This window comes from Salmo salar, chromosome 24 (genome assembly GCF_965601325.2).
Source record: "Salmo salar chromosome 24, fSalSal1, whole genome shotgun sequence".
In the NCBI taxonomy this organism is placed as follows: domain Eukaryota; kingdom Metazoa; phylum Chordata; class Actinopteri; order Salmoniformes; family Salmonidae; genus Salmo; species Salmo salar.
In genome coordinates, this window is record NC_138314.1 from 14,710,440 (window position 1) to 14,737,208 (window position 26,769).

Genomic DNA, 26,769 nt, shown 5'->3' on the forward strand with positions numbered 1-26,769 from the left:
GAAGAGGTCCCGTGTGGCTCAGTTGGTAGAGCATGGTGTTTGCAACGGCAGGGTTGTGGGTTCGATTCCCACGGGGGACCAGTAAGTGGCGAAAAAAAAGAAAATGTATGAAATGTATGCATTCACTGCTATAAGTCGCTCTGGATAAATGACTAAAATGTAAATGTAAAAATGAAGAGAGAGGTTGAGATCTAGTATGAGAGAGAAGGGGATACAGGAAATTAGTTTAAAGAGTATATTGAGTAGAACGTCATTAGATATATTCTCAAATATTGTATATGTTTTATTAAGAGCAACGTGGCTGGCAGGTAGGATTTAGTTTCTCCCAGGCGCTGGCCCACACTCCAGGACAGTAGGTGGCGGTAATGCACCATAACGTTGGATGCCAACCGCCGATAAACCCCACTGAAGAAAAATAAGAAAAGGACTGTTTTTGTTTCCAGTGAGCTGCTGCGAAAATGGCGGTGTCTCGTCGCTCATCGCAGCAACAACAGCAGGGTAACCTGCAATCTCCGCCACGAAACAGTTCCCTTTCTGTAAGTCCTCCGGACTCTCTGCCAATTGATCTTGTGACAGCGACCTCAGTGCCCCCGGATGGTGAGCGTGGATGCAGCGCAGGCATGGAGAATCCTTCGGGCTCTCCGGATCTTCCAGCCCCGGCCCTCAGCACTGGGAGCAGCACAAGCCCGACCACAACAACCTCCGGCGGGGAGAGTAGTAGTGTCTCGAGCCCCGGTTCAGGAGGCACGAGCCCCGGTGACGGCAGTAGCGGGATCGGTGGAGCTTTCAGGGATCTATTTGAGGCCTGTCGGAATGGAGATGTATCCCGTGTGAAGAGACTTGTAGACTCGGTGAATGTGAATGCGAAGGACATGGCCGGGCGAAAATCTACCCCTCTGCATTTCGCTGCAGGTTAGCTAAGCGCTAGCAAGCTTTGTTTTTGTTAGCGCGAGCTGGATCGTTGACGTATTTTCGCACATCGCCTTACTTGTGCGTGCTAAAGATCACAATCTGTAGTTGTCACGACAGGAATGGCTATCTAGTTATTAGTTAACAATACATGTTAATATTTTTATTCGCTAACGTTATCTATCTGGCTAGTTTTCCAGGACCAAGGCCCATCGAAAACGGCTAGCAAACTATAATGCTAAAAACAGTTTGGCACACCGACCGATGGGGACAGAAGGCCTCAAATCTAACTCATCCCTCGTAACTGCTAACTACTTACTAAGTGTAAACAAAAATTCACAGATGTGTTGTTTCATGGGTGTCAATACATTTAATCATGTGTTCAGCAACGCAATGGTTGGTTACCAGCTGATTTACAGAATCCAGACTGTTAGTGTAGGGCTTGTGCACACCCCGTTTTGACATTCTAGAGGAACTGCAAAAAAAGTAGTTTAGGTTGTGGATATTGTGCTCTCTGTTTTTTTGTTATTTTTCTTTTGTAGAAGCGACATTACTTTACCTTTTAGGCAAAAGGTCACCCCCTCCTAGACATTTGTCACTTTTATCCAGAATGATTTACAGGAGGAATTAGGGTTAAGTGCCTTGCTGAAGGGCACATAGACAGATTTCCACAGTCAGCTCAGGGATTCTACACAGCAACCTTTCTGTTACTGGCCCGACCTCTTAACCGATAGGCTACCTGCCGTCTTGTAAATTGTGCCTTCCTGTATTGTACTTATGCTCAAATATTTATTCTATTCTACTGACCCATTTACTTTATGTTGGTATTCTTATAATTATTTCTTATTGTTGTTGCAATGTTGAAGGAACCTGCATGTAAGCATTTAGTTGGACGTGTATACCATGTGTATCCTTTACATACACCTAATGAAACTTAACTTGTATGCACTGACCAGGTTTTGTCTGTTGCCATGTCAGGTTTTGGACGAAAGGATGTGGTTGAGCACCTTTTACAGACTGGAGCTAATGTGCATGCTAGAGACGACGGTGGTCTCATTCCCCTTCACAACGCCTGCTCCTTTGGCCATGCCGAGGTGGTCAGTCTCCTGCTCTGCCAAGGTGCAGACCCCAATGCACGGGACAACTGGAACTACACACCTCTGCACGAGGCAGCCATCAAAGGCAAGATTGATGTGTGCATCGGTAAGGATGGATTACCATGATCATGGTCTGTTTTGTCTTTGTATATAATGAGGGTGACATGCACATCCTAAACCTGAGAATACCTGTGCTGAGCCCAATTTTATTTTACTGTGATAAATGAATGAGAGGTCCACACAATATTGCTGCTCCCAGTGCTTTATTCCTGCACCCAAATATACTATTTTGTTTCTTTCAACACTGTTAACTTTTCCAAAATGAACATGGTTTATGTTGACTATATTGAATTTAAGTAATCTACAAGGGAACTTAGGTGCATGACTATAGTTAAATTAAAGTACTTTAAACTCAAAGGAATAAGACTATAATTGAATTAAAATATTGAAACTGTTTCCTGTCTCCTTCACAAAGTGCTCCTCCAGCATGGCGCCGATCCCAACATCCGTAATACGGACGGCAAGTCTGCCCTGGATCTGGCAGACCCCTCTGCCAAGGCTGTGCTCACTGGTGAGTTTCATACAACAACCCCCTTTCAGTCAGTTATATCCCCCATTACGTTGGGTATGTTCCAGGTTGTCTTTCTGTTTTAACTCGACTACCACTCTAACGACCTGGACTGTAACCTTTTATGTGAATCACGGCTTGTCTGGACTTTGTGCTGTTCTAACCTGGTATTTTGTATTCAGGTGAGTACAAGAAGGATGAACTCCTGGAAGCAGCAAGGTCAGTGCTATTTTTATGTTACCTATCACCTCTTTACACATTTTATAATACAACATATGTAATGTCTCTCCTCTGTTCTCTGTTATCTGTGTGCTACAGGAGTGGCAACGAGGAGAAACTGATGGCACTACTGACCCCGTTAAATGTCAACTGCCATGCCAGTGATGGCCGCAAGGTAAAATTTCACCATCACAACCTTCCATCCCCACACATTCTATTAATGTTGTATAATATTGTAGCAGATGCTTGACTTGTTCATAAGATTTGCGTGACCAACAGCAACAAAAGTATGGAGAAACTCTGTCAGCCTAATTACCAAAACAAAGTCACTGTTGTGTGGGGATTAAAAACACCATCTCATCCTAGTCTGATTATTTTAAGGAGCATAATATGAAAAGGATTTGTCATTGGATTGGATTTAAGCAGGGGAAGCTTGACTCAATTTACTGTATTGACTTAAAGGGATGCTTGGGATTTTGGCAAGGAAGCCATTAATCTACTTCCCCAGTCATATGCACTATTTTTATGTCTCTGCATCCAGTATGAAGGAAGTTAGATGTAGTTTTGCGAGCAAATGCTAACTAGTGTTAGCGCTATGTCTGGAAGTCAATGGGAAAGATTTTTATAACAAAACCAAGATAGACCACAGCCTGTCGTTTCCAATAGGACCAAATTAGCCATAGTGGGCAGAACAAGCAAGGAGGTGGGCAGAGCCAAGCAAGAGCTAGCGAGATCCTACTGGCCCGTTCTAGCAAGCGTCTGCATATTTCCTTTAGGTATCGCCTACTCAGTGAAGTGCACATATGCAATAACTCAATTCACCTTTGCATTCCTTCGAAACAATGCCATTTTTAAACTTTGATAAAGGGTAAAGTCTACAAAACGTAGTCCACTCTGTTCATAACAGATTGTAGTTTTGGCAACAGAAAACTGTATTGAGATCAAATGTTTCATCGGTGAGACAATTTGCTAAATGTTGGCCAAACTCCATCTCCTTTCATCTTCTGCCGGCCACTGGGCTTCCTCTCACTACTATATTTTGTATTAAGTGGAAACACCAAGCGGGTGCTTCATATTTATACATCTGGTGAAATATCTGTCTCATTGTTCTATTTGTGTCGATGGTATCTATTAACATGCTAGCAATTACCATAGACTTCCAGTCATTGCGCTAAAACTAGTTACCAATTGCACTAACGCTAGTTAGCAACTTCTTTCCCACTGCACACAGAGACATAAAAATGGTAATGGTTTCCACGTGTTCATCTGACTCTGGGGGAGAAGATAAATGGCCAAAATCCTTCAGTATCCCTTTAATGGTTATCTATCAACATGGATTTCTCTGATATTTGACCTAAAAGATGCCCATCTGTCTAAATATTTTTAGCTCCTGTGATCAGAGTCGAAATGTCATCCGTTTGTTTCATTGTATATGAAAATATCTCACCCTGTTCAACCATCCCCTGTGTGTAGAAGTTAAGTATTTTTGTTGTTGCTGTGGTTAAGACTAAGGCTCTTATCTTATTTTCTACTCCTTGAGTGGTTAGGTATTGCTCCAAATATATATATATTTTTTTTTTGGGGGGGGGGGGGGGTGTTTGGTAGGAAATATTTTCACTTTTATTTTGGTCCCTCAGTTACCCCTGACCCTAGAAACACTGATCCTCTGTCTTCTGCACACCCAATGTTTTCTATAACCAAGTTGTCCCTATATCCATAAAATGTTCCTAATTCCTAAGAAAACTGATATCTTGAGCGCTAATTGAATATAATAGCTCTAAGCTTTCAGCTTTTTTTTTTTTTATGTAGGCCTAAAAATCTGTTTAAATATTAGGTCATGGTTAACCACGTCCATTCATATTCTATCATGTACGGCATATGTTATGGGAATTTCATTTTAAATCATGGCATTCTGCCTCCTTTAGCACACTGTGTCACTGTCATTGACTTGCTGTCATGACTCATGCCGGGCTTTGTCGACATACTGTAGATAGGGTGCCTGTTTAGGATTATGAAAATCTTTGCTTTGTTGTTTTTCGCTGTTGATGCGTGAGTGTTTAGATCAAAGAGCATTGTGCTTCACCAGAGCCTTCCTTTCTCTACTCAGGGCGTCATGACTAGACAATTAACTTCAGTCTGAGGAAAGTGTGTACTTGAAAAGTCAGAAGGCTCTACTTTCCATTGGTAATTGTGGAGTAGGACTGGGTTGTTTTGATTTTTGTATTTTTTTGTTTACCCCTTTTCCTGTTTGGCACCAGTTTTTAAATATTCAGTTTTTCACCCCCAGTGCATTCTCATAAATAGGGAAGTCCTTGTCAAAAATCTCCTAGTTGGCAAGAAACCATATCTTGGTCTCCTTTTCGTAATTATGAGTAATTTGTACTCTTGAGGCTATTGACTAGGACGAGCAGTATTTTTCTGCCATCGTAATTCACTCTGGCTAACCAGGTCCCTAAAGTGGATAAATTAAAATCCTAATCAATATTCTTTGATATAGGTTTTCCAAGCACATTACCTTGTTCTCAACTGACATTTAGGAAATCCTCAATTTTTTTCTAATCATTGCAGCTTTTCCTCCATCTTTGATTTGTTGGCGGAACATGTTTGGGTTTATGACTGGGCCATTTGTCCTTAGGGCATAACCAGGGAGCCTGGCTGCCTTATTAAGAATACCTCGGAGAAACCACGAGAGAAGTCACATTTCCCTTAAGCTGTGTACTCATTGTACCTGGTGTCACTTTGAATTTATATGAAGTGATAATTCTGGTGTTTCTCAATTACTTTAAAAGGGTGATAGGCTAGAAGTATCCTCTCTTGCTGTGAAAGAAAAATGCTACAATTTTGTAATTTTTTGTTTTGTTTTGTTTTTTGTGTGAATCTGGCAACATTGTCGATCAGTCAACATCCCAAAAAATGCTGGTAAGTTTATCTCGATAACAGCCACCTGATTGTTGCACTTTTGTAATGTACATTTTTTTCTTTAATCCGTGTTTTATTTGACCAATACGCTGGCTCTCACTCATAATTGCACATCATGGACCTGGGTCTACTGGTCACTTTCATATTTCCCACCCTAATGCTCCTGTGTGTGTGTGTGTGCCAGACCTGGGTTGAAATACGATTTGTTGTCTTTCAAATACTTTAGCTGTGTGTGATTTGAGCTTGTCTGGTGCAATAGTAATGATGGAGTAGGACTAGTCCCCAAAGTGTAAACTACGCCCATTTGACACTCCAGGCAGTCTCAATCAAATTCTGAAAGTATTTGAAAGAAATCATACGTGCCTACTATTTGGACCCGGGTGTGGTGTGTGTGTGGTGGAGGTTGGAAGGTGGTTCTAAGGCCACGGCTGCTCCGCTCGTTGGATTTGGAAAGGAGCTCAAATTCCACATTGCCTGCTTTTCCAGAGTGCTCCCTCCTCCTTTCTGCATCCCTCTATCTAACTGCTTTACACCCTTTCACCTCTGCCAAGTTTCAATCACTTCTTGCTTTTCAATCATTCTATTTATTCTAGGCCTGTGACTTTTCTTTTTTGATAATCATTTGCGCATGTCTGGAAGCCTCCGCCTGCATTTTGTCAATCAGTTCTTGTACTGTTTGTGATTTGGTCACTGTCCACTTCTCACTTCTTCTAGTCTTGACTAGGTCATATTCCTTGGTTAAAAACAAAACAAATCATTCCTCATCTTTAAGTGCTGTGCCGTCGTCGCTGCTCATGCTTTTTGTATTAATGCATTTCTTTCCTTGTGATTGCCTTCATCAAACACTGAATGATCCTATTATTAGTCAGGGCCCGGTTTCCCAAAAGAACCGAAGACCTGCCATTGCCTTTAGATGCTTTTGGGAAACCGGGCCCTGATTTGGTAAATCTGTCGTGTTCCAGTGATTCAGTGATCATCCTCACTATGTCTGAGTTGTGCTGTGATCTTATTTCTTTCTTAATACCAGTGCATGAATGCTACTGTTTCTTCCTCTGTCTGCGAGGTCAACTGTTGGTAGACTCATGGGTGGATAACTGTTATCTATGACACAGCTTTGTGTACGCTAACATTGTAATGCTTGGTTCACATAGGCACCATGTGATTTGGAATGGGCATACACAAACACATTTTTATGAATACACAGTAGATTCAAGCCTTCCTTAGCCAGCCTTTTAACAACCTGTATGTTATGTTTTGTAAGGGGTGTAGTTGAGGGGCAAACTCCATTTTGATTAGCTCAATGTTTCCATTTCACATTAATATGATGTATGTTGGAAGTCAGATTTCCCTTTTCTCCTTTATTTTCAGAGGTAAGCGTGCGTCAGTGTGTGACCTAAGAAGTATATTTTTAAGATGCAGGATCTGAGACTTGCTGTCAGACTTGCATAGATAGGGCAGTTGTTAGTGCTAAGCGATTAACAACTTTTTTTGGGAGGGGGGGGGGCTATTAGACAACTAATTGACCAACGTCTGTTAAACTCCTTGAATTCCGTTAAGTTAAGGTTTTTTGTGAGACGAACGTGCCGTTTCGCTAGAGAGAAATCAAATAATTCACGAGAGAAATCAAGTCAAGGACTGTGGGAAGCTGGGCTGAAGGGAGTTGTAGTTTTCATTAAGCAAATATTCAACCTAGTTCTGATCAGGAATGAGGTAATTACCATAATGACCATAACCCATTGCGCCTGTTCTTTCCGTCTTGGACAGAGATGGATACACTTTTATGCCTGCTACGTTAGGTTAGATACGCACAGACCGCATGAGGGAGGAATGTACACAACGAGAGAGGGATAGACAGAGTTCGTGAAAGTATGCCTTATCTACTTTGAAGAACTAATACAAAAAAAATGTTAAATGTCACACTGCTCTGCAGCATACTTAGGCAGGCTAACCTAGCTAAATAGGATGACTAATGACGATACGGTATGGAGGACACAGAAATAATATTGTCTGGCTGCTACTGACTGAGCAGAGATGATGACTTTATGGAATTAAAAATCAAGTAATCAAATAACTAAGTAACATACACAACTGATATTTTAATATTTCATAGTAATTTCCTTATTGTCTACTCAAGGTGAACCTGGCAATTGAACGTTCACTATTTTTGTCTTGGGAATTTCCATTAAAAGCTCAAATCATTTTAATGTCATTATTTCTTAATGCATTTCATGTATAAATGTAATGTATTAATAGATTTAATTTTTAATAATCAAACCGAACCGACTTCAAAAAGCACTAGTTGTTGTTTTTGGGGTGGACTACAACCTTTCTGAGCTTGCATCCTTCCACCATTTACCTTGACTGCGATGAAAACACACAGACCACCTAGTGTATACAGTTTGCTTCCAAACATAATCAGCCATTCACTCACTCTGGCTCCCTAAAGGCAGTGTGTTCTGAGGTGCATTGACTCTGGGCTCTGTGTGTCTAATACCATGTCCTCTTTTCCAGTCCACGCCACTGCACCTGGCGGCTGGTTACAACCGCGTACGCATCGTCCAGCTACTGCTGCAGCACGGCGCAGACGTCCATGCCAAGGACAAAGGGTAAGGCAATTCTGAAATAGACTGCATCGCAAAAACACCATATAGGCCCTGGTTAAAAGTAGTGAATTATATTAGGAGCCATTACCCTGTTTCCTGGTCTAAGACCCATTCTCAGACATTTTCACAGCTGAGAAAGTCAACCATATTGTCATAGTGATTTAATTTGTAGAACTTGAAATGAATGATGATCATTCAATTAAAAGGCTTTATATTTGTCGTACAGTGGCCTGGTCCCTCTTCACAACGCCTGCTCCTATGGACACTTTGAGGTCACAGAGCTTCTTCTCAAGGTAAGGGTTCTATCGACCTGTCATTGAAACCCCGCTTTAATTCGACTTTTTAGAATGCCGAATGCTTTTATTGATGCATAATGACTGATTAACTCGTCTGTGTGTTTACAGCATGGAGCGTGTGTGAATGCCATGGACCTGTGGCAGTTCACTCCTCTCCACGAGGCTGCGTCTAAGAACCGCGTGGAGGTGTGTTCTCTGCTGCTGAGCCACGGGGCCGACCCCAACCTGCTCAACTGCCACAGCAAGAGCGCCGTGGACTTGGCCCCCACCCCCGAACTCAAAGAGCGGCTCACCTGTGAGTTCTGCTGGGAGACATGCATACACACACACCCCTTATACATGTTAACAAAGAAGAAAAACATACTTATATACACACACATCACTCCCTATTCGCAAAGACTATAGACGGCACACAACACACTCTCACACGCCTTCTAAACTGAAGAGAATGCCTGCCTGAGCACTCAGGTATTCTCACATTAATGTCAATATCCTCTTTCTACCATCCAGATGAGTTTAAAGGTCATTCGCTGCTCCAGGCAGCTCGGGAGGCAGACATGGCCAAGGTGAAGAAGACTCTGGCTCTGGAGATCATTAGCTTCAAACACCCACAGACCAACGAGACAGCCCTGGTGAGATCCCTTCTCCTTCTGGCTAATGCTCAATGTCACAGTGCTGACACCTAACATTATCTCATAATATACAGCTATGGATGTGTCACAAATGGCAAACTATTCCCTTTAGTGCACTACTTTTGAAAAATGGTCCGTGGTCAAAAGTTGAGCACTACATAGAGGACAGTGGTGCCATAATATTATGTCTGTATCGGAACGTGTTTGTGTGACATGCATAACCTAGGATGACCACTATAAAACAAGTACAAAACCTGAAGGATTTTGCGTAAAGCATGTGATGGACAGTGATTCATGGAAGGTGTTGTCCCTGTGTTTCAGCACTGTGCCGTTGCTTCCCCTCACCCCAAACGGAAGCAGGTGACCGAGCTGCTACTGCGTAAAGGTGCCAACGTCAACGAGAAGAACAAAGAGTAAGACACCATTAAAACTCAGAGACCATGTATCAATGTTTCTCCTACCAGTGTATAAGACGCCCCCACCCCCCACCAAAAATAGTTTGGTACCTATTGGTTTCAATTGAGAATGTTGGGTTTTTTAGGACCTTTGCACGCTGTCTGGAAACACTGCCATATGCATTCATATAGCCCCTGGGTGAGGTATGAATGGTTCTCTGTCTCTCTCTCGTCCTGTCTAGCTTCATGACGACTCTGCATGTAGCGGCTGAGAGAGCACACAACGACATCCTGGAGGTGCTGCAGAAACATGGAGCCAAGGTGAACACTGCAGGGTCTCACTATTACCATATCATTTAATGTACCTTTTCATCTAACTCTTTTCTCTCCTTTCTCTCTCACTTGCTCCCAGCCTCTATCTGATAACGTGACTCAAAATATTTCATGAAATAAACGTATCATATTTAGCTGTGAGTATGTTGCTGTTTGAGTGACTGACTCTTCCCTCTGTCTGTCTCTCTCCCTCCCTCCAGGTAAATGCGGTGGACACCCTGGGGCAGACAGCCCTCCACAGGGCAGCCCTGGCGGGCCACATCCAGACGTGCAGGCTGCTGCTGAGCTACGGGGCCGACCCGGCCATCGTCTCCCTGCAGGGCTTCACTGCCTCACAGATGGGCAACGAGGCCGTGCAGCAGATCCTCAATGGTACAGCAGTAGAGCGTCTTGGTTAAATACAAAGATAATTTTTCATATTCTTCTATCTACGTTGTGATTGACAATGTTGCTTGTGTGGATGTAAGATGCATGGCCTTAACTTCTAGGCTATGTTAATCAATGTTGGAACGTTAGCAAGATGTATAAACAGAGAAACAATCGATTTATGTTGCCCATACATCATAGTGTTTTAATTTTTTATTTTTTTTATCTCGGTATGTTTTCCTACAGAAAATATTCCAACCCGTAACTCTGATGTCGACTACCGGTTTCTGGAAGCCGCCAAGGCTGGAGATTTGGACACTGTGCAGGTAAGCTGATCAGCTACATCATCTCAGGTTCGTGAGTTCAATCCCGTTACATGCAACAACGATGCTCTACATACCACCACGAATCCAAGATGTCTCCCTCAATCCTCTCTCACGCTTGATCTTCTGTCTATGTTGTCTCGTCTGTGTGTTGTAGCAACTCTGCACTCCTCAGAATGTGAACTGTCGGGACCTGGAGGGTCGTCACTCTACCCCTCTGCACTTTGCTGCAGGCTACAACCGTGTGGCCGTGGTGGAGTACCTGCTACATCATGGAGCTGACGTACATGCTAAAGACAAAGGGTACGTGTCGTCCTCCTAGTCCACCCTAGGAGGACAATGTAGCCTAGCGGTTAAAGCGTTGGGCGAGTAACTGAAAGGTTGCTGGTTCGAAACCCTGAGCCCGGTAAGGAAAAACAGTAATGTGTGTCTGTCTGTCTGTCTGTTTGCTTCCTTGAGCAAGGCATTTAACCCTAATTGCTCCTGTAAGTCACTCTGGATAAGAGCGTCTGCTAAATGATTAAAATGTTAATGTATTACCTCGGTCTGTCTGTTTTTTACAAGACTGCTGCTTTTGCTTTTACCTCATATAGTCAATAAAAAGGCTTTCATTCTCTTTTGAATGTCTTTATCATTGGATTTTATTTTACATTAAATACACACGGTACTTGACACTTTCAATAATTGAAACACATAATTTATAGGATCTCTGTTCCTTCAGTGGTGTAACTAGTTAGCCTCTTCTGTCTGTCCTGCAGTGGTCTGGTGCCCCTCCACAACGCCTGCTCCTACGGTCACTATGAGGTGGCTGAGCTGCTGGTGAGACACGGGGCATCGGTGAACGTAGCTGACCTCTGGAAGTTCACCCCTCTCCACGAGGCTGCTGCCAAGGGCAAATACGAGATCTGCAAACTGCTGCTCAAGGTTAGTCTTCCTGTGCCTCTTCTGAAATGATCAGGACCAAATGGCCTGAGGCTATAAGGAGGCATTTATACAGTCAAAACAGGGAAGTATGTATAGCTATAAGAGATTTTCTACGACAGAACAAACTATTAAACTATGAGATTTTTGTATGTATACTGAACAATATGTAATGTGTTGGTCCCATGTGTCATGAGCTGAAATAAAAGATCCCAGAAATGTTCCATGTGTACAAAAAACATTTCGCTCAAATGTTTGGTACAAATTTGTTTGCATCCCTGTTAGGGAGCATTTCTCCTTTGCCAAGACAATCCATCCACCAGAAATGTGGGGCATATCAAGAAGGTGATTAAACGGCATGATCATTACACAGGTGTACCTTGTGCGGGGGACAATCAAAGGCCACTCCTAAATGTGCAGTTTTCACACAACACAATGCCACAGGTGTCAATTTGTTTTTGACTGCAGTTGGGCATCGTAACTGACTTCAGTGGGCAAATGCTCACCTTCGATGGACACTGGCATGCTGGAGAATTGTGCTCTTAACAAATTAATCTCAGTTTCAACTGTACCTGGCAGATGATAGATCTAGTGTCGTGTGGGTGACTGGTTTGCTGATGTCATTGTTGTGAACAAAGTGCCCAATGGTGGTGGTCGGGTTATGGTATGGCATAATCTACGGATAACGAACACAATTGATTTTATCGATTGGCAATTTGAATGCACAGACATACCGTGACAAGGTCCTGAGGCCCATTGCTGTGCCTTTTCATGCGCCGCCATCACCTCATGATTCAACATGACAATGCACCATGTTGCAAGTATCTGTGCACAATTCCTGAATGCTGAATATGTTCCAGTTCTTCCATGGCCTGCATCTCACCAGACATGTCACCCATTGAGCATGTTTGGGATGCTCTGGATCAATGTGTACAACGGCGTGTTCCAGTTCCCAACCTCTTCACACAGTCATTGAAGAGGAGTGGGCCAATATTCCACAGGCCACCATCAAATGTTGGTCAAACCAGACACTGACTGGTTTTCTGATCCACACCCCTACCTTTTTTTAAGGTATATGTTACCAACAGATGCATATCTGTATTCCCAGTCATGTGAAAACCATAGGTTAGGGCCTAATTAATTTATTTCAGTTGACTGATTTCCTTATGAACTGTAACTCAATGAAATCTTTATTGTTGCTTGTTGCGTTTTTATATTTTTGTTCAGTGTATATTTTTGATGTTTCTCCAGCATGGAGCAGACCCCACCAAGAAGAACCGTGACGGTAACATGCCTCTGGACATGGTGAAGGATGGCGACACGGACATCCAGGACCTGCTGAGAGGGGACGCTGCACTGCTGGACGCTGCTAAGAAGGGCTGTCTGGCCCGTGTCCAGAAACTCTGCAGCCCAGAGAACATCAACTGTAGAGACACACAGGGACGTAACTCCACCCCCCTGCACCTCGCAGGTACTGGACGTACCAGCCCTCCGAATCTATTCATGGAATCAAATCAATTTTAGATTTTTATAAAGCACTCTTTACATTAGCAATTGTCAGTGCTTTACAGTTGCCCATAATAGCAAGCAAAGCAGTGGAATCGATTCATTTAATAGCAAATGTGGAACCCATACACAGACCTTTATCTCCTTACATACAATTATGACAGGCAGATCATCAAACCCTGGGAATTTAGATCATTAGGAGCTATATTATTACTTAGACACATTACAGAAATATCTTTCATGTTGTCATCCGTCATGTTTCTCCCCTCCTGTAGCTGGCTACAACAACCTGGAGGTGGCGGAGTATCTCCTGGAGCACGGGGCTGACGTCAACGCACAGGACAAAGGAGGCCTCATCCCCCTGCACAACGCTGCCTCCTATGGGGTGAGTCCGCACCAAGTCTACATCAGGCCTTGGAACCCATTGTACATGCTGTACGGTTTGACATAAGTTTTATTTAGCATAGAAAATGCATACAAAACACCTACCCTGTGACCTTCTGGCCTAAAATATGTAACAGCTTGGAGGATTTCTTAGAAGGTATTGTATGCATTGTTTAGGTTACAAAACCTTATAGAAAACCATACAGGACAGGACAAAACACCCACACTGTGAAAGTGACCTTGTGGAAAGCTTAGATATGTAACAGCTTGGATGTCATTAGTTTTTGGGCATGTCATGATTAAATCGTGTTGCTGATCTCTCCTCTCGTGTCTCCTCATCTGCTACTTCTATCTTCTCTGCTCCTCTCCGCTGTCTCTCATCTACTCCTCTCCTGTCTTTCCTCTTTCTCTCCTCTTCTTTCTTACAGCACGTGGACATTGCTGCCCTCCTGATAAAGTTCAACACATGTGTGAACGCTACAGATAAGTGGGCCTTCACCCCGCTCCACGAAGCAGCTCAGAAGGGCCGTACCCAGCTGTGTGCTCTGCTGCTGGCCCATGGAGCAGACCCCACCATGAAGAACCAGGAGGGACAGACCGCACTGGACCTGGCTACGGTAAAATGTCTTGCTCTCCTACTGTTAGAGCAGTTGGCAATGCCACAAAATCAAGTGTTTTTTGCTGTAAATGGCTGGCATTTGCTTGAATTATGATATGCTTACCATTTTCCCCCATCAACAGTGCATTCGGAAAAGTATTTAAACCCCTTGACTTTTTCCGCATTTTGTTATGTTACAGCCTTATTTTAAAATTGATTAAATTGTTTTTTTTTCTCATCAATCTACACACATTACCCCATAATGACAAAGCAAAAACAGTTTTTTTAGAAAGACCCTTTACTCAGTACTTTGTTGAAGCACCTTTGGCAGCGATTACAGCCTCGTCTTCTTGGGTATGACGCTACAAGCTTGCTACACCTGTATTTGGGGAGTTTCTACCATTTTCCTCTGCAGATCCCCTCAAGCTCAGGTTGGATGGGTAGCGTGGCTGCACAGCTATTTTCAGGTCTCTCCATAGATGTTTGATCAGGTTTAAGTCCAGGCTCTGGCTGGGCCACTCAAGGACATTGAGACTTGTCCCAAAGCCACTCATGCGCTGTCTTGCATGTGTGCTTAGGCTCATTGCCCTGTTGGAATGTGAACCTTCGCCCACGTCTGAGGTCCTGAGTGCTCTGGAGCAGGTTTTCATTAAGGATCTCTCTGTACTTTGCTCCGTTCATCTTTGCCTCGATCCTGACTAGTCTCCCAGTCCCTGCTGCTGAAGAACATCCCCACAGCATGATGCTGCCATCACCATGCTTCACCGTAGGGATGGTGCCAGGTTTCCTCCAGATGTGACTCTTGGCATTCAGACCAAAGCGTTCAATCTTGGTTTCATCAGACCAGAGAATCTTGTTTCTCATGGTCTGAGAGTCTTTAGGTGCCTTTCGGCAAACTCCAAGCGTGTTGTCATGTTTCTTTTACTGAGGAGTGGCTTCCGTCTGGCCACTCTACCATAAGGCCTGATTGGTGGAATGCTGCAGAGATGGCGATCCTTCTGGAAGGTTCTCCCATCTCCACTGAGGAACTCTGGAGCTCTGTCAGGGTGACCATCGGGTTCTTGGTCACCTCCCTGACCAAGGCCCTTTTCCCCGATTTCTCAGTTTGGCCGGATGGCCAGCTCTCGCAAGAGTCTTGGTGGTTCCAAACTTCTTCCATTTAAGAATGATGGAGGCCACTGTGTTCTTGGGGACCTTCAATGCTGCAGAAATGTTTTTGTACCCTTCCCCAGATCTGTGACTTGACACAATCCTGTCTCGGAGCTCTATGGACAATTTCTTCGACCTCATGGCTTGGTTTTTGCTCTGACATGCAATTTCAACTGTGGGACCTAATATAGACAGGTGTTCCTTTCCAAATAATGTCCAATCAATTGAATTTATCACAGGTGGAATCATCAAGTTGTAGAAAAATCTCAAGGATGATCAATGGAAACAGGATGCACATGAGCTCAATTTCGAGTATCATAGCAAAGGTTCTGAATACTTATGTAAATAAGTTATTTCTGTTAAATATTTGTAATAAATTAGCAAACATTTCTAAACCTGTTTTTGCTTTGTCATTATGGGGAATTTTGTGATTTAAAAAAATATATATTAAATTTTTTAAATCCATTTTAAAATAAGGCTGTGGAAACAACATGTGGAAAAAGTCAAGTGGTCTGAATACTTTCCGAAGGCTGTGTGTGTGTGTGTGTGTGTGTGTGTGTGTGTGTGTGTGTGTGTGTGTGTGTGTGTGTGTGTGTGTGTGTGTGTGTGTGTGTGTGTGTGTGTGTGTGTGTGTGTGTGTGTGTGTAGACACGCTTAGAAATTAGGGATTAGGCCAACAATTCGAGCCCCTTCTCACCCATGACTTCTCCCTCTAATTATGTCCTCCTCCTCTTTCAGGCTGATGACATCCGTGCCCTGCTGATGGATGCCATGCCCCCAGATGCCCTGCCCAGCTGCTTCAAGCCCCAGGCCACGGTGGTCAGTGCAGGCTCGGTCATCTCCCCAGCCTCCACGCCCTCTTGCCTTTCTGCAGCCAGCAGCATCGACAACCTGGCCGGGCCCCTCAACGAGCTCGGGGCCGCAGGGACCTCCGGAGTGGCCGACGGGGCTGCGGGCTCCGACAGGAAGGAGGGGGAATGTGAGTATAGATGAAGAGCCTGGATCACAACTGAGCTGGGTTTTAGCAAGCAGCTGATATTCTACTAGTTTTGGTAGAATATGGTTGAAATCTTAGTCGGTACAGATGAATCAGTCATTTTACTTGCATGCTGAATTTGCTCTTGTGGTGTTTGTATTCCAGTGGCAATGTTGGACATGAACATCGGTCAGTTCCTGAAGAGCTTGGGTCTGGAGCATATAAGGGAAATCTTTGAGAGAGAACAGGTGAGTGTTCATTGATTTGGGTTTCATGTTATCATTTTTTATTTAATAGGGCATCTAATTAGTCTGATATTTTATTTATTTTGCCCCTGTTGGACTAGCTGTTGTCATGTCACAGTTCAGGATCCCTGCTCTGTACGAAATGTCCTGTTCTTTCCCAGATCTCTCTGGATGTGCTGGCTGACATGGGTCACGAGGAACTGAAGGAGATTGGGATCAACGCTTACGGCCACCGACACAAACTCATCAAGGGAGTGGAGAGGCTGCTGGGGGGACAACAAGGTCAGGACATTCCCAGAGAAATCTCTGAGGCGCTCATGTGATGTTTCCCATTTATTGTTGCATCAAATACTTCCCAGACTATTCTTCCTATTCCTGGAATGGAGATTCTCTATTGAAAGTTTATTTGTAGTTCAGGATTAGGCCTAATATGTGTCTGGTATACTTGCCCTTAAAGTATAGGTGGAAAACCACTCCAATATATAACCAAGTATGAGTGCGTAACAGGTGCTTTGTTTTTTCTCCAGGTGCCAACCCGTACCTGACATTCCACTGTGCCAACCAGGGCACGGTCCTCATCGACCTAGCCCCTGACGACAAAGAGGGCCAATCAGTGGAGGAGGAGGTGGGTTCAGATGTGTGTGTGTGTGTGTGTGTGTGTGTGTGTGTGTGTGTGTGTGTGTGTGTGTGTGTGTGTGTGTGTGTGTCAAATCAAATGTTATTTGTCACGTGCCGAAAACAACAGGTGTAGACCTTACTGTGAAATGCTTACTTACAAGCCCTTAACAAACAATGCAGTTCAAGAAATAGTTAAGTTTATTTAGTAAATATTTTCTTAAGTAAAAAATGTAATTACATAACATAAACGAGGCTATATACAGGGAGTACCGGTACCGAGTCAATTTGTGGGGGTACAGGTTAGTTGAGGTAATTTGTAAATGTAGTTAGGGTTAAAGTGACTATGCATAGATAATACACAGCGAGTAGCAGCAGTGTAAAAACAAAGGGGTGGTCAATGTAAAAAGTCTGGGTGGCCATTTGATTAATTGTTCAGCAGTCTTATAGCTTGAGGATAGAAGCTGTTAAGGAGCCTTTTGGACCTAGACTTGGCGCTCCGGTACCACTTGCTGTTTGGTAGCAGAGAGAACAGTCTATGACTTGGGTGCTCGATACTTTGACAATTTTTAGAGCCTTCCTCTGAAACCGTCTAGTATATAGGTCCTGGTTGGCAGGAAGCTTGGCCCCAGTGATGTATTGGGCCGTACGCACTACCCTCTGTAGCACCTAACGGTCAGATGCCGAGCAGTTGCCATACCAGGCGGTGATGCAACCTGTCCGGATGTTCTCGATTGTGCAGCTGTAGAACCTTTTGAGGATCTGGGGACCCATGCCAAATCTTTTCAGTCTCCTGAGGGGGAAAGGTGGTGTTTTGCCCTCTTCACGACTGTCTTGGTGTGTTTGGACCACTAGATAGTTTGTTGGCGATGTGGACACCAAGGAACTTGAAACTCTTCACTACAGCCCCTTTGATGTTAATCGGCCCTCCTTTTCCTGTTGTCCACGAGTATCTCCATTGTCTTGCTGACATTGAGGGAGAGGTTGTTGTCTTGGCACCACACTGCCAGGTCTCTGACCTCCCTATAGACTGTGACATCGTTGTGTCGTCAGCAAACTTAATGATGGTGTTGGAGTCGTGCTTGGCCATGCAGTCGTATGTGAACAGGGAGTACAGGGAGGGGAATAAGCACTCACCCCTGAGGGGCCCCAGTGTTGAGGGTCAGCCTGGCAGGTCTGGGGTTGCCTACCCTTGGGGGGTAGTCAAGGATCCTGTTGTCAAGGATCCAGTTGCAGAGGGAGGTGTTTAGTACCAGGGTCCTTAGCTTGGTGATGAGCTTTGAGGGCAGTATGGTGTTGAATGCTGAGCTCTAGTCAATGAACAGCATTCTCACATAGGTGTTATTTTTGTCTAGGTGGGAAAGGGCAGTGTGGAATGTGATTGACCAAAATTATGTGGACACCAGCTCGTTGAACATCTCATTCCAAAATCCTGGGCATTAATATGGAGTTGCACCCCCCTTTGCTGCTATAACAGCCTCCACTCTTCTGGGAAGGCTTTCCACTAGATGTTGGAACATTGTTGCAGGTACTTGCTTCCATTCAGCCACAAGAGTGTTTGTGAAGTTGGGTGCTGATGTTTGGCGATTAGGCCTGGCTCGCAGTCGGTATTCCAATTAATCTCAAAGGTGTTCGATGGGGTTGAGGTCAGGGCTCTGTGCAGGACAGTCAAGTTCTTCCACACTGATTGACAAACCATTTCTGTATGGACCTTGCTTTGTGTACGGGGCATTATCATGCTGAAACAGGAATGGGCCTTCCAGAAACTGTTGCCATGAAGTTGGAAGCACAGAATGTCTAGAATGTCATTGTATGCTGTAGGATTTAGATTTCCCTTCACTGGAACTAAGGGGCCTAGCACGAACCATGAAAAACAGCCCCAGACCTTTATTCCTCCTCCAGCAAACTTTACAGTTGGCACTATGCATTGGGGCAGGTAGCCTTCTTTCTCCTTGCATCCGTCAAACCCAGATTTGTTCGTCGGACAGTCGGATGTGAAGCGTGATTCATCACTCCAGAGAACGTGTTTCCACTGCTCCAGAGTCCGATGGCGGTGAGCTTTACACCACTCTAGCCGACGCTTGGCATTGCGCATGGAAACCCATTTCATGAAGCTCCCGACAAACAGTTATTGTGCTGATGTTGCATTCAGAGGCAGTTTGAAACTCTGAGTTTTTCAGATTATTCTGAGGATTTTTACACACTACGGGCTTCAGCAATCGGCGGTCCCATTCTGTGAGCTTGTGTGACCTACCACTTGCCCCCTAGACGTTTCCACTTCACAATAAAATCACTTACCAGGGCAGCTCTAGGAGCGCAGAAAGGTGGCATCCTATGACGTTGCCACGTTGAAAGTCACTGAGCTCTTCAGTAAGGCCATTCTTCTGCCAATGTTTGTCTATGGAGATTGCATTGCTGTGTGCTCGATTTCATACACCTGTCTGCTACGCGCGTGGCTGAAATGGCTGAATTCACTAATTCAAAGGGGTGTCCAACTAGGTAGGTGTGTGCGTGCGTGTTCTACAAAATATTAAAAATAAAGAGAATAATAATGAAGAAAAAAATACCCTGGAATGAGTAGGTGTGTCCAAACTTTTGACTGTGTGTGTGTGTGTGTGTGTGTGTGTGTGTGTGTGTGTGTGTGTGTGTGTGTGTGTGTGTGTGTGTGTGTGTGTGTGTGTGTGTGTGTGTGTGTGTGTGTGTGTGTGTGTGTGTGTGTGTGTGTGTGTGTGTGTGTGTGTGTGTTATTTAACACACACAGTACCAGTCAAACACACAGACACCTACTCATTCCAGGGTTTTTTTTTCTTCATTATTATTCTACAAAATAAAGACATCAAAACTATGAAATAACACATATGGAATCATGTAGTAATTAAAAAAAGTGTTAAACCAATCAAAATATATTTTATAGTTGAGATTCTTCAAAGTAGCAGCTCTTTGCCTTTCACAGCTTTGCATTCTCTCAACCAGCTTCACCTGAATTGCTTTTCCAACAGTCTTGAAGGGGTTCCCACATATGCTGAGCACTTGTTGGCTGCTTTTCCTTCACTCTGCGGTCCAACTTATACCAAACCATCTCAATTGGGTTGAGATCGGGTGATTGTGGAGGCCAGGTCATCTGCTGCAGCACTCCATCACTCTCCTTCTTGGTCAAATAGCCCTTACACAGCCTGGAGGTGTGTTGGGTCATTCTGCTGTTGAAAAACAAATGATAGTCCCACTAAGCGCAAACCAGATGGGATGGTGTATTGCTGCAGAATGCTGTGGTAGCCATGCTGGTTAAGTGTGCCTTGAATTCTAAATGGATCACTGACAGTGTCACCAGCAAAGCACCATCACACCACCTCCATGCTTCACGGTGGGAACCACATATGCGGAGATCATCCATTCACCTACTCTGCGTCTCAAAAAGACACAGCGGTTCGAAGTGAAAATCTCAAATTTGAACAGTTGATGTTGAGATGTCTGTTACTTGAACTCTGAAGCATTTATATGGGCTGCAATTTCTGAGGCTGGTAACCCTAATGAACTTGTCCTCTACAGCAGAGGCAACTCTGGGTCTTCCTTTCCTGTGGCGGTCCTCATGAGAGCCAGTTTCATCATAGCGCTTGAATGTTTTTGCGACTGCATTTGAAGAAACTTTCAAAGTTCTTGAAATTTTCCGCATTGACTGACCTTCATGTCTTAAAGTAATGGACTGTCGTTTCTCTTTGCTTATTTGAGCTGTTCTTGCCATAATATGGACTTGGTCTTTTACCAAATAGGGCTATCTTCTGTATACCCCCCACCTAAATTCCACAAATTAATATTTAACAAGGCACACCTGTTAAGTGAAATGCATTCCCGGTGACTACCTCATGAAGCTGGTTGAGAGAATGCCAAGAGTGTGCAAAGCTGTCATCAAGGCAAAGGGTGGGTACTTTGAAGTATCTCAATTAGAAAATATATTTCGATTTTTTTTTATAACACATTTTTTTTGGGGGGGGGTGTTATTACATGATTCCATATGTGTTATTTCATAGTTTTGATGTTTTCACTATGATTCTACAATATAGAAAATGGTTCAAATAAATTACAACCCTGGAATGATTAGGTGTCCGAGCTTTTGACTGGTACTGTCAAAGTATTAATGTTTAAAATGTGTAGCCTAGAACATAGCCTAATAAAAAAAAATGTTTAAGCATCTAATCAACAATGGCATTATTTCCTTCCAACTATTGAATTTTTTTTTTTTTTTTTTCAACTGCAACCAGTTTGGCCCCAAAACATTTACAACAAGGTCATATTGACATTTTTATAAAATGTTTTGTTTATTTTACAATTTCATGCTGAAACCTTCATATTTAACAACAATGGTATCCATTAAGTTGACTGTTTTATATTTAGGATGTTTTACTGCTTTGTCATTCATTTTTTTTCCCTTTAATTTTTTTTTTTTATACATATTAAATGGGGCCAGAGATAAGACGCCTCTTACAATCTGAAGTACCCGGAAACGCCACTAGATGTCGTCTAAATCTTTTTATATATTCCTTGATGGTTACCAAAATTCTAATAGTTTCTGATCATATACCCTCCCTTTGCAACCCTACTCAAGGGTGAAAGAGTGCCATGTTTGGAGAAATGTAATGAAATCCTATGCTTTTTAAGATTTTAACTTTCTTTTTTCTTCTCTCTGCTCAAGATGCAAAGTAGCATCAGAGAACACAGGGATGGAGGGAACGCAGGAGGGGTGTTCAGCAGATACAACATCATCAAGGTCAGCTTGACATTCAATTACAGTACTACACACTCTACGATCTACATTTGCTCTTATGATGAAGCTCTTTAAGATAGAAATACACACATCTTTACTTTGGTACTACCCTCGATCACAGTTATTGGTTGGTAAGAATCCACCGTGGTTTCAGGAACTCGGGTAGTGTTAACAATCCCATCTTCTGAAAAGGAAGGCAGATTAGAAGTCCTCAGTATTGCTGCTCTAGTTGATTCCTGTCTGTGTGTCCATGCAGATCCAGAAGGTGGTCAACAAGAAGCTGCGGGAGCGTTACACACACCGCCAGAAGGAGATCTCGGACGAGAACCACAACCACCACAATGAGCGCATGCTCTTCCATGGTAACAAGACATATTCATATTATAACCTGTTTTTTTTACCACGCTCCTTGTTATTTCTGAATGGCAATAATGTCTTAACTGATCATCACTGGATAAATGTTAACCCTGTTTATCATTTATTTCTTGTTTTTAGCGATGTCAATTTCAATCGTATTTGACATTGTTCTTGTTTCATGTTTTTTGGTTCTCCAGGTTCTCCGTTCATAAATGCCATTATCCACAAAGGCTTTGACGAGCGGCATGCGTACATCGGAGGAATGTTTGGAGCAGGGATCTACTTTGCTGAGAACTCCTCTAAGAGTAACCAGTATGTTTATGGCATCGGGGGCGGCACCGGATGCCCCACTCACAAAGACCGCTCCTGTTACCTGTGCCACAGGTGAGACATGATCTATAGAAAGAACACATTTAGGTGCATTTAAGGCTTTACCGCTCATGAAGAGAGCACTTGACGACTCGAGCATTCTATACCACTGTTGCCAAACTAGTGCCCCTCGATCAATTAATCAATCAATTCCGGCCTTCATCAGAGCTTTGATAATTGTGAAACATCATTAGTGAAACATAATTTGACGCCTCTTCTCCATGTTTTTTTTGTAACCTTCAGGCAGATGTTATTCTGCCGTGTAACCCTGGGGAAGTCCTTCCTCCAGTTCAGTGCCATGAAGATGGCCCACGCCCCCCCTGGACATCACTCTGTGATTGGCCGGCCCAGCGTCAACGGCCTGGCCTACGCAGAGTATGTAATCTACAGAGGAGAGCAGGTGAGACCTCAACTCCATTCAATACAACTTTAATTATACCCAAAGGCAATTCCAGACATTATGGACACAGATTAAGCCTAGACCTGGACTAAAAAGCATCCACAATGGAGAATAATTTGTACTCATTACACTGAACAAAAATATAAACGCAACACGTAAAGTGTTGGTCCAATGTTTCATGTGCTGAAATAAAATATCCCTGAAATGTTCCATAAGCACAAAAAGGTATTTCACAAATTTTGTGCACGTTTGCTTACATCCCTGTTAGTGAGCGTTTCTCCTTTGCCAAGATATCCATCCACTTCACAGGTGTGGCATATCAAGAAGCTGATTAAACAGCATGATCATTACACAGGTGCACCTTTTGTTGGGGATAATAGAAGGCCACGCTACAATGTGCAGTTTTGTCACACAGCACAATGCCACAGATGTCTAAAGATTTGAGGGAGCGTAAAATTGGCATGCTTAATGCAGGAATGTCCACCAGAGCTGTTGCCAAAAAAATGTATGTTAATTTCTCTAAAACAACGTTGGAGAGGCGGCTTATGGTAAAGAATTTGGCAGTACGTCTAACCGGCCTCAAAACCGCAGACCACATGTAAACACGCCAGTCCAGGACCTCCACATCCTGCTTCTTCACCTTTTGGGATCGTCTGAGACCAGTCACCCGGACAGCTGATGAAACTGGGGGTTTGTGCAACGGAATAATTTTTGCGCAAACTGTCAGAAACCGTCTCGGGAAGCTCATCTGCGTGTGCGTCTTCCTCACCAGGGTCTTGATCTGACTGCAGTTCGGTGTTGTAACCTACTTCGGTGGGCAAATGCTCACCTTTGATGGCCACTGGCACCCTGGAGAAGTGTGCTTTTCACGGATTAATCCTGGTTTCAACTGTACCGGGCAGATGCAAACAGTGTGTTTGGCATTCTGTGGGCTAGCTGTTTGCTGATGTCAATGTTGTGAACAGAGTGCCCCATGTTGGTGGTGGGGTTATGGTATGGACAGACATAAGCTACAGACAACGAACACAATTGCATTTTATTGAGACACCGTGACGAGATCCTGAGGCCCGTTGTCGTGCCATTCATCTGCCACCGTCACCTCATGTTTCCGCATGATAATGCACGGCCCCATGTCGCATGGATCTGTACACAATTCCTGGAAACTGAAAATGTCCCAGTTCTTCCATGGCCTGCATACTCACCAGACATGTCACCCAATGAGCATGTTTCGGATGCTCTTGGTTTTCTGATCCACTTCCTTAATTGGCATCTGTGACCATATCTATATTCCCCAGTCATGTGAAATCCATAGATTAGGGCCGAATTCATTTATTTCTATTGACTGAATTCTTTATATGAACTGTAACTCAGTAAAATCTGAAATTGTTGCATGTTGCGTTTTAATACTTTAGTTCAGTGTATTTGCTCTTCTCATTGACTTCTGTCCCTTGTGTGTTTGCAGGCCTACCCAGAGTATCTCATCACCTATCAGATCCTTAAGCCGGAGAGCACAGCCGCGTCTGCTGCAGGAGCGGAGCAGAAGTCTTAGTCCTGCACCACCAGACCAATCTCACACAGTTACTAAAACACAGTCCTGCTGACCCACAACACACAAGACTGGGGCTTTTTGGTGTTTTGTCTCTGTGCTTTTTTGTTTTATTGTAATGTCTAAACCTTTTTTTTATTTTCTTCACAGCCTGAGTTCCAGTTCAATTCTTCTTGTCCAGTAGAGTTAACAGTAGACTGCTCAGACGACATATGAAGTATACTGTAATATATTATCTCCTGCTTGTGGTGAGTGTTTCGGGTTTCCTTTGCATTGGCTGCATGCATAGACAGACGCATGTATGGCCCAATAGCGTGTGTGGGTTCCCCACTAGCTACCCCTGGAGAGGGTTGTAGAGATTCACCCTCTCGTCTGCCCTACAGTGTCAGAATATTAACAATTCGCTACCATTCTCACCTTATCATGCCTTGTGACTTGGAGAATCACCTCTCTTCAACCCTGTTGTTTTCAACCAGAGTCTGTAACCCCTGTAATACTGGCCTGCCCCAGCCATCCTTACATATATACATGCATACATGACCAAAAATATGTGGACACCTGCTTATCGAACATCTCATTCCAAAATCATGGGCATTAATATGGAGTTGGTCCCCACCTTTGCTGCTTTACCAGCCTCCACTCCTCTGGGAAGGCTTTCCACTAGATGTTGGAAAATTGCTGCAGGGACTTGCTTCTATGCAGCCACAAAAGCATTAGTGAGGTCGGGCACTGATGTTGGGCAATTAGGCCTGGCTCGCAGTCGGTGTTCCAATTCATCCCAAAGGTGTTTGATGGAGTTGAGGTCAGGGCTCTGTGCAGGCTAGTCAAGTTCTTCCACACCAATCTCGACAAACCATTTCTGTATGGACCTTGCTTTGTGGATGGGGGCATTGTCATGCTGAAACTAGAAAGGGCCTTCCCCAAACTGTTGCCACAAAGCTAAAAGCACAGAATCATCTAGAATGTCATTCTATGCTGTAGCGTTAAGATTTCCCTTCACTGGAACTAAGGGGCCTAGCCCGAACCATGAAAAACAGCCCCAGACCATTATTCCCCCTCCACCAAACTTTACAGTGGGCACTATGCATTCGGGCAGGTAGCGTTCTCCTGGCATCTGCCGAACCCAGATTCGTCGGTTGGACTGACAAATGGTGAAGCCTGATTCATCAATCCAGAGATCGTGTTTCTACTGCTCCAGAGTCCAATGGCGGTGAGCTTCACACCACTCCAGCCGACACTTGGCAATGCGCATGGTAATTTTAGACTTGTGTGCAGCTGCTCGGCCATGGAAATCCATTTCATGAAGCTCCCGATGAACAGTTCTTGTGTTGACGTTGCTTCCAGAGGCTTTTTGGAACTTGGTAGTGAGTGTTGCAACCGAGGACAGGTGATTTTTACGCGCTTCAGCACTCGGTGGTCCCGTTCTGTGAGCTCGTGTGGCCTACCACTTTGCGCTGAGCCGTTGCTGTTCCTAGACATTTCCGCTTCCCAATAATAGTACTTACAGTTGACCGGGCAGCTATAGCAGGGCAGAAATTTGACGAACTGACTTGTTGGAAATGTCTCATCCTATGACTGTGCCATGTTGAAAGTCATTGAGCTCTTCAGTAAGGCCATTCAGCTGCCAATGTTTGTCTATGGAGATTGCATGGCTGTGTGCTCGATTTTATACACCTGTCAGCAACGGGTATGACTGAAATAGCCAAATTCACTAATTCTAAGGGGTGTCCACATACTTTTGTGTATATATATATATTGTACATACTGTACAGCCATAGAATGGCTTATGAAATGTGTGAACCACCCAGTTTATAATGATACAGATAACACTAGTACCATGTGAATTACTCAACATTATTAATAGGATTGCTTTTCATGGACTCGTCTTGAGCAGGACATCAGGAGAACCATAGAACTAGAACGAGGAATTCTAATTCTACCAGAACACATGTTTAATGGGAAGAGAAATTATCTACTCACACATTATTATTATTATTATTATTATTCGTTGCACAAGAAAAGATGTGAACTCCACATCCCGGATTGCCATGGTCTTATTCAAATCCATGTGTAAGGATTTGCACTTTTAAATAGAAAACTATTTAAGTTATTTGAAATGAATTGCAAATGTTATGGGGGGGGGGGAATGTATGTACAGGTTGTGTAAATGGATGTGTATAACTTGATGTTTTAACTATGTCATTTGAGTTTTATTGTAAATGAAGTCTAAATTCCGTTCTGGTCTTGATTCTCTCTACTTTTTGAATAAACGTTGTCCACCTAA

At 43.6% G+C, this 26,769-nt stretch overlaps 1 protein-coding gene across 4 annotated transcripts; it reads left to right on the forward strand.

Annotated features, from left to right (window-relative positions):
• The first annotated feature begins 412 nt into the window (after positions 1-412).
• Positions 413-26,769, forward strand: LOC106585077 (poly [ADP-ribose] polymerase tankyrase-1). 4 transcript variants are annotated; one of them, XM_082968512.1, is made up of 28 exons: positions 413-912; positions 1,888-2,112; positions 2,482-2,577; positions 2,757-2,793; positions 2,893-2,968; positions 5,692-5,712; positions 8,224-8,318; positions 8,542-8,608; positions 8,720-8,906; positions 9,122-9,243; positions 9,565-9,656; positions 9,881-9,959; positions 10,172-10,343; positions 10,584-10,663; positions 10,818-10,963; positions 11,419-11,584; positions 12,833-13,052; positions 13,363-13,472; positions 13,900-14,088; positions 15,957-16,197; positions 16,360-16,442; positions 16,601-16,721; positions 16,967-17,064; positions 21,742-21,816; positions 22,070-22,173; positions 22,357-22,554; positions 22,783-22,939; positions 24,402-26,769. In XM_082968512.1, the coding sequence occupies exons 1-28, from the start codon at positions 459-461 to the stop codon at positions 24,486-24,488; spliced, it is 3,798 nt and encodes a 1,265-aa protein (XP_082824638.1). In that variant the 5' UTR covers positions 413-458; the 3' UTR covers positions 24,489-26,769. The 4 variants fall into 4 exon arrangements, with proteins under 4 accessions (XP_082824638.1, XP_082824639.1, XP_014026331.1 ...); XM_014170856.3 differs by having other exon boundaries at positions 414-912; positions 22,070-22,175; positions 22,368-22,554; XM_082968513.1 differs by lacking the exon at positions 5,692-5,712.